Consider the following 7036-nt stretch of genomic DNA (forward strand, 5'->3'; position numbering starts at 1 on the left):
ACTTTGGCCTAGTGCTCAAGTTCTTTCAGGAACCAGCCCAGCCAATCTTTCCCTCTTATCCCTTCCTATATGCACCCTTCTCCACAAGGAGACTGGTTCACTAACTCCATAGGATCACTGAGCCTGACTCTTCTTTTCCTACTTGAGTCCTACTCATCCTTTAACAGCCAGCTCAAATGCCACCCCTCTCACTAAGCCTTTCCTGACCATTTGGCCTACAGTTACCTCCATCTCTCCTCCCTCTTAATTCTACAGCTCACAGGCTTGTCTCATCAATCAGTCACCTTTGCACAGGTAGAGTCTCCACACCCAATGTAAAGCTGCTTGGAGACTATGTGTGCCTCCACTACTTTACCCCACCACATGGAACAGCGTCTTGACATTTAATAAGCAAGCACTCAACTCTTTTTTTGACTTCCAACATTAAGTTTGGCATTAGCATAAAGGAAGGGTGGGGGAGGTGGGGAGACTTCTGAAGTCGGAGACGGGCTAAGAAGCTGTTGCAATAATCCAGATGTCAAGCAAAGAGGGCCTGACTAGGGAACAAAGGGAAAATGGGCAGATATAAACAACAAAAAATTTTGTGCGTGCAAAAACTCTGCAGGACGTGACTGACTCCTGCCAGGAACAAAAGCGAGGGATGAATTAAGATAAGGCAAGGTTTAGAAAGGCTTCTTGGATTCATTTTAAAGACTGTCTGAAACCAAGTGTATTAAGTGGCTAAAAAGTCCAGATCTGCAAACTCTTCTGTGAAACTGCCCAGTATCTTGAACCAGGGACAGCCCTTCCAATTTCAGACATATATAGACTGACAGAACTGGAAGCGTCTCTAGAGAGCTCATCTAAATACCCTCACTGATCAAAGTGGGAATCTGAGGTCCAACATGGAAGAGGCTTGCTGAAACCTCAAGCCTGAGGCTCGCAGACTGTTGACACCCCAAGGCACAAGCCGCCTAGCCTAGAAGGACACTGTCGACACCCCCAGGCCAGCCCAGCCCAGCCCAGCCCTCCGTAATGGCAGGACCTTCCGAGGGCAAGAGTGACCATGGAGACGTCCACGGCCAAGCACGACGCGCCGTCGCCTGTTTACCTGGAGAAAAGCGGTGGCATGGGGGCAGGGGCTCGGTTGCAGCCACCAGCAGGGCCGACCCCACGGCCCGACACGGCTCTCCAGGAGACTTAACCATCCGGCCTCCCGGTACAAAGCGGGAGCGCCCCCCGGGGCCGAGGAGCCCGGAAGCGGGAGATCCCGAGACGCCCAGGGCGGAGGCTGGGGGAGTCCGGGGAAGCTGTCTGAGTGCGACCCTCAGCCCCGCAAGCAGCGTCCCGACACCGGGGGCCAAAACAAGGTTGGCCCGTCGGGGGCGCGCGCCTGGCCGGAGCAGGTGCCCGGGGCCTCCCGACCCCGCCCGGCCTCGGCTCCAGCCCGCGCCACCCGCCCACCCGCCGGCCCGCTGGACTGACCAGGCGCGGAGGCTCCAGCCCCGCCGCGCCCAGAGCGAGCCGGACAGCGGCCCGGGACTGTCTCCGACCCCGCCGGCTACGCCCGCGCCTCGCCCGCTGCCCGCCGCCCCCCTGCCGGCGCGCCTCACCTGCCGAGAGCGCCGCGCTCACATCGCCCGCCTGCGGCGCCCCCTCCGCCGCCGCCGGCGCCAGGCCCGTCCCCGCCGCTCCGGCTGCCGCCCCAGCCCGCGCCCCCCGCCCCCGGAAGCGTTTCCCGGCCCCGCCCCCTCGGCGCCGGCGCTTCCGGGCAAGCGCGGAGTCCGGCGCTGGTGATGCGGCCGGGGCCTCTCCGCGACCCTGGGTCCCGTATCCCGCCTGAACCGCGTCCGGGAGCCTCGCTGGGCGCGCGAATGGGCGAGCTGCAGCCTCGGTCTCGACTCCGGGAGGGGACCGAAGCGGGCAGCTCCTCGGACCGCGACCTCCCCACCCGCCTTCTCCTCAGCGCCCCCTGCTGACTGGAGGAGGTCTCTCCGCGGGGCGCGCCCCGGGGCTCCCGGAGCGGAAAGGGTGAGACCGCCGGGACCCCTCGACCCACCACCGTCGCCCGAGGACTTGCACCCACCCTCGCTTCCGGGACCCCGGCTCCTACAGCCCTTGTGATGCCCGCCACTCACCCGGGCTGCGCGGGGGTCGCCCGTGCGGTGGTTACTACTGCCTGCCAGACCGGGTCACTTGACATGGGACCTTGGGCAGATCGTCTCCCTCAAAGAGGAGATGAAAATTCCGAACTTTTGGGAATATGAAACTCCTGTCCTAGACCCAGTCTCCAAAAAACGTGCATTTCCAGATCCTTGGAGGCGCCCAATCTTGATACTTCGGTGGGAGTGGGAGCCTCGCTCAGCATTTTTCTCTGTTTCAGGTGAATTTAACACCTTTGAAGACCTTCCCTTTGTATTTTGGTGGACTCCTGCAAAGTTGTGGCAGAGGTTTATTCTCCTTTTTCTGACTTGGTAATAAAACAAGCTAGGAGTCCAAGAAACCAGCTCCTCTTCAAGTTAGAAAGCTTAGACTCCCTGATCCTGCCTCATCCTCTGTGGGCAAGAACTCTCCAGGCTCAGTCCAGTAGTCACTTTCCAATGGCAACGGCCACCCCTGATTGAACACCCGGCTAGGCGCTGTGTAGACACTTCGAGACGTGATCTGCTTTAATACACAACCCAGGGAGGTAGTGACCTGTTGATATCCCCAGTTTATCAAGGAGGGACGTTAAGTGAAGTTGAGAGAAGTTAAGTGTCAAATCTAAAGTCACACAGCCAAATGTCGACTTGGGATGATCTCCCTTGTACCTCTGATTACAAACTGGAACTTTTTGTGGCAATAGACGATTCTGAACAGAATTTTAGGTAACCAGTTCCTAACTGCAGGCACCTGGGCAGAGAATCTCACTCTCTAGTTGCTATTTCTTCTTGAGCTATTTCCTTGAGATCTGCCCCCCAAAGTGAGGTTTGTGAGCCCAAAGGCATAGGAAGGTATCATCCAGTCAGGCCAGGTTTCCTCAGGAACACTGGGCTGATTCACACACCACATAAGTGAGTTCCTGTTTCCTCACAGACTAGCTGTAGGCTTATCATTTTAACTGATTTTTGCTAAATTTGGGTCTTCTCACCTGTAATATAGAAAGGATTATACAGACTGACATGTTCCTTAGTATTTAACCTTGTGCCAAGTGTCTCTTATTAGCCATCTGTCCATTGGACACTATTTCCCTCATAGATTTATATTTATTCCCCCACCTCATTGGGTCACTCAACTCATACATTTTTCCAGTGCCCTGCTTTTTTCCCTTGTCATTTGCCTGATTATGTGTCATAGTCTCTATTAACTTATTTTAGTTAGAAAATCATCACTTCACAATTAGGGTACATGTTTTCTGTTTTCCTATAATCTTTGTGGCACTTTTTGTTTAATGATTTAACTTTGCCTATTTGAAATCCAAATTGAGCCGAAAGGGTGATGTATGGGCCTTCTTCCACAGTTGCCCAGGCTCCCTAGCAATATTTATGAAATGATAAAACTCACATTTCATCCAGTCAAGGAGGGTTTTGCCCTAATGAAGGTATGCAACAGGGGCACCTGGTGTCAGGCAATAACTGTGTTCTGCCTTCTCTTCTTCCAAGCCACGCAGTTAAAACACATCTTTCATGTCATGTATTCATTGAGATCGGGTAAAAATGTTTGTAAAAGTTCATTCTGCTCCCCCTCCTTTTTCCTCTTCTTCCCTTTCTTGGACAAATAGGGCCCAAATCTCCACTCTTCATCTATGCCATTCCTGAGCACTTGGACAAGTTAGCCACGTTCCCTAATCCCAACCTCTCCTCTTTCTGGCTCCACAAGGGGACCCTTTCTGCCAAAGCTCAGGCCCACTTTGAAATCCCCAAAGTTTGGCAAAGCTTATTGTCTGTTTTTTCCTGTCAGAGTCTTTACAGTACACACATAAGTCATGAATATCCTTTAAACGACAACAACAACAAAATTAGATGAATTCTTTAGAGTTTTCTCACTCTTGCTTCCATCACCAGGACCCACTGGTGTGCCCCTTCCACCTGTCTCACCACCTGAATCGTTCTGGGCCAGCAGGGGGCGTCTGCGTCTCCAAACAGTCCCAAGATGTCTACTGACTTCTAGAGCATCCTGGAGGGTCAGGGTTGCACCTAGGGGACCCGGCAGGGTAGAGCGGGTGTTCTACCCAGTCTAGGAAGGCCACTCCTCCTGGGAGACTCCTCTGGTCCTCACTGCCTGTGTGACAGGAGCCTCTCTTCTTCATCTGTTAAATGGCGATTCGGCTGTAGTCTCCCCTCCCACACCCGAGAGTGGGCAGCAGAGCGCTGTGGCTGAGAATTGAGGCTGATCCGGTCCCAGTCCTCACTCAGCCACACAGGGCTGCGTGATCTGAGGGGGAGCCAGGCACTCACCTTTCTGAGGTCCGGTCTTTTCATCTGTATAGAGAGTGATGACAGCGACCTCAGTGGTAAATATGGTCATAGAGTGCTTCCAACATGGCACCCTCAATTATTCTTGGTCAGCAAGAAAGCAAGGGAGAAAGGATGACTTCAAGAGACTCCACCCACTTCCATGAGCCTTTTCTCACTTCCTAGAGAGAGGGCTTGCTCTCTCCTGTCCTCCTGTCTCCCCTGTCCAGTCTCTGGGTGGGCCCAACCTGAGCTGTGCTGACGCCCACTGGGTCCGGGTGCTGCCTCTGGGGTCCTTCCTTCCTGTCTCTTTCGTCCTCATCTGCTCTTTACTTTCCCTGCTGACTCTCCCAACACCACCCCTTGTAACGGACTCCCCCGGCACTCTCGACTTCTCCTGTGTAGTAACCACGATGACAATTAATTAATGATGTGTACAATGATGAGTAATATCTGTGTCCCTCACCGCTAGCCTGTAAACTCCATGAGGATGAGACCGTGTTTGACTTCTTTCCTGCTCTTTCCCCAGTGCTTGGTACTCAATAATTATTTGTTGAATTAATAGATAACAACAGTTACCGGTTTTTGCTTCTAGGTCTGTGTTCCTTGAGGGTATGGGCTGTTTTTAGTTGATCCTTTTCCTCTGCTCCCTGCAGAGAACCTGGTACTAAATGAGCAGCAATGAAGATTTACTGAGGGAAACAAATCATGAGTGATTGAGTGGATGAACTGAGAGACTGAACCTCTGTTTCTCTTTCCCTTTTCCCTGTATCCTGGACAAATCCCCCTGTTGCAGGGGAAAGCCAATTCTGACTCCATGTTGGAACTGTTTCTTTGACTTGTTTTTCATTTCTTTTGTTAGTATAATCATACATAATGGCCTACCTCAGAGAATCCTGCCCCTTAACCTGACTGTTAAAAGTGCCTTTGTTTGGAACCCGGGCCATCTGTAGGTGGCAGGAAGGAAGAAATTAACATATCCCCTGCCTGAGGCTTGCCATTTTAGGAGCTATTTGCAAGATTAACATCTTTTTGACTTTGTTACCCCAGCTCTGACCCGTAAAAGAACCTGGCAGCCAGACCCCATAAGATGGTAGTGGAACCCTATAGCAAGGCCACAGAACAAGAATCTCTGGAATTGACCAAGCCCCATAGCAACTGTTGCCATAAGCCTCCAGATCTAAACCAGCCACTTCCCTGATGCCATATTGTTGTTGTTCAGTTGCTCAATCATGCCCAATTCTTTGTGACCCCATGGACTGCAGCCTGCCAGGTGTCCCTATCCTTCACTATCTCTTGGAGTTTGCTCAAACTCATGTTAATTGAATCCATATTAGGTAAAATACCCACCCTATTACCCACCCTGTATCATCCTAACCAATCACCTAATGCCACCATTCCAGTAGGAATTTTCTGTCTTGAGGCTATAAAAATTGGCTATTAGCCCACTAAAGGGGTCAGCTCTCCCTTGAGTAGGCCCATTGTTCTAATAGCCTCTCCCTCACTAATAAATTTTATTCTCCTCTTATTCTGCCTCTTGTCTGAAAATTCTTTTCCAATCCAAGCACAGACCACAACAATGGTTATTTTAAGACATTAGTCTGCCATTTTGATCAGTCAGCTCTCTGAATAAAGTCGCATTCCTTGCTTCAATACCTCTTCACTGATCCCTCTGATCCATTAACCTGTCGTGTGGTGAGCAGAGCGAGCTTGGACTTGGTAACACCCCTGTCTGTGTGAATGGTGAACAGCTCGTAGCATCCCTTGATCCATAGGGAGAACCGGTGAGAAGAGAAAGTTCTTCTACATTTGTAGGGAGTTCTCATTTTAAAAATAAGGTTTTCAGGAAATCCACCCCAGTGCAGAGAACACATCTACCTCATCAAAAAGGGTGGCTACCCTCCAGGAGAGGTTACACAGATCCACACCACTTATTGGCCCAGTGCATTTATCTCCCAATTTTCATCAAAGCCATTAATAGCAAAATTTCATACGTTGCTATTGTCAGGCAAGTGTATGCTCCTCGGTTCTGTCTTGTCACAACAAAGATTTGGAGTGACGGACATTAGAGCCCTTGGTGGGTCACAGCTCTCGGGTCTTGGACAGACCGTGTTATAGCTCTCCGGTCTCGAACAGACCGTGTTATAGCTCGTAGACAAATCAGTGTTACAGCTCTTTTATTTAGAAGATAACAGCAGGAAAATCCATCCTCAAAGCATGAGGGCATGCCAACTGTCGACCCAAAGACATGAAGAGAAGAATGCCCCAGCGCGCAGGAGAGAGAGAGAGCGAGAGAAAGAAAGAGAGAGGGCTTAGCCAGGAGTGCTGTTCTACCTGAAGTTCTCACTCCAGTCCTTGGACCTTCCTTTGACCTTCCTTTGTTCTATTTTTGCTGGCTTTTCCCTTCCTTGTCTTTTAGCCACCGCCATTTTGGACTCCTTTTTCCTATTCTAACTACCTAACACTATTAATGGCTCATGCACACTCACACTCATGCACACTGTGGTGGGCAGTGTTGACTTCTGGTCAAGAGAATGGAGGAGACTTTGGTCAAGAGCAGGAAAGAAGTCAAGAAGTTGCTTTGGGTGAATTACTTAACCTTTTTTTTTACTCTTTCCTCGGAC

The 7036-nt window shown here is 51.1% G+C and overlaps 1 protein-coding gene across 9 annotated transcripts in view; it reads right to left on the reverse strand.

The window, feature by feature from the left end:
* ZBTB34 (zinc finger and BTB domain containing 34) overlaps positions 1-5546 on the reverse strand; it is a 36856-nt gene extending 31310 nt beyond the window's left edge. For 3 of the 9 annotated variants that reach the window (XM_081587240.1, XM_081587237.1, XM_081587232.1), the window contains exon 1: positions 1593-1674. Coding sequence is in view for 1 of the 9 variants with exons in the window: in XM_081587231.1 (XP_081443357.1) it covers positions 2118-2182 (65 nt within the window). In the remaining 8 variants the exon portion in view is untranslated. Of the gene's footprint in view, positions 1-1592; positions 1675-2117; positions 3110-4415 lie in introns of those variants that run through there. The other 6 variants (XM_081587235.1, XM_081587236.1, XM_081587234.1 and 3 more) reach the window with 6 other exon arrangements.
* Positions 5547-7036: the final 1490 nt, after the last annotated feature.

Source organism: Giraffa tippelskirchi, chromosome 4, assembly GCF_054371585.1.
Source record: "Giraffa tippelskirchi isolate mGirTip1 chromosome 4, T2T-mGirTip1v1.2.pri, whole genome shotgun sequence".
NCBI classification, from domain to species: domain Eukaryota; kingdom Metazoa; phylum Chordata; class Mammalia; order Artiodactyla; family Giraffidae; genus Giraffa; species Giraffa tippelskirchi.